The following is a 246-nucleotide window of genomic DNA, read 5'->3' as shown; positions in this document are numbered from 1 at the left end:
TTCGTCAAGGACCTGGCCTTTGTCGACCCCGATGACTGCACCCCCCTGCAGACCGTCACTCGCTTCTACCGCCGCCCGCTCCACTGCGTCTTCAACGACACACGCCTCGACACACTGCTTGAGGAGTTCAAGAAGGGTGAGGCCGCTGGGCCGCCACCCCCTGGGCTCCCCCTGCACCCCTCTGCACCCCCAATGATTCCCAGGTCAGCAGCCCCCGACGCCCAGCCCGCATGGCCTCCTCGCAGG

General features: G+C 67.1%; 1 protein-coding gene across 1 annotated transcript in view; it reads left to right on the top strand.

Annotated features, from left to right (window-relative positions):
- Nucleotides 1–3: 3 nt before the first annotated feature.
- Nucleotides 4–246, top strand: part of CNNM1 (cyclin and CBS domain divalent metal cation transport mediator 1) — a gene marked incomplete at its 5' end in the record, with an annotated part of 18,743 nt that continues 18,500 nt past the window's right edge. The window contains one exon of the mRNA XM_009708379.1: nucleotides 4–136. Coding sequence (XP_009706681.1) covers nucleotides 4–136 — 133 coding nt within the window. The remainder of the gene's footprint in view (nucleotides 137–246) is intronic.

Source organism: Cariama cristata, unplaced genomic scaffold, assembly GCF_000690535.1.
Source record: "Cariama cristata isolate BGI_N322 unplaced genomic scaffold, ASM69053v1 scaffold15149, whole genome shotgun sequence".
Taxonomy (NCBI): Eukaryota; Metazoa; Chordata; class Aves; order Cariamiformes; family Cariamidae; genus Cariama; species Cariama cristata.
This window is presented reverse-complemented; position numbering and strand designations above follow the sequence as displayed.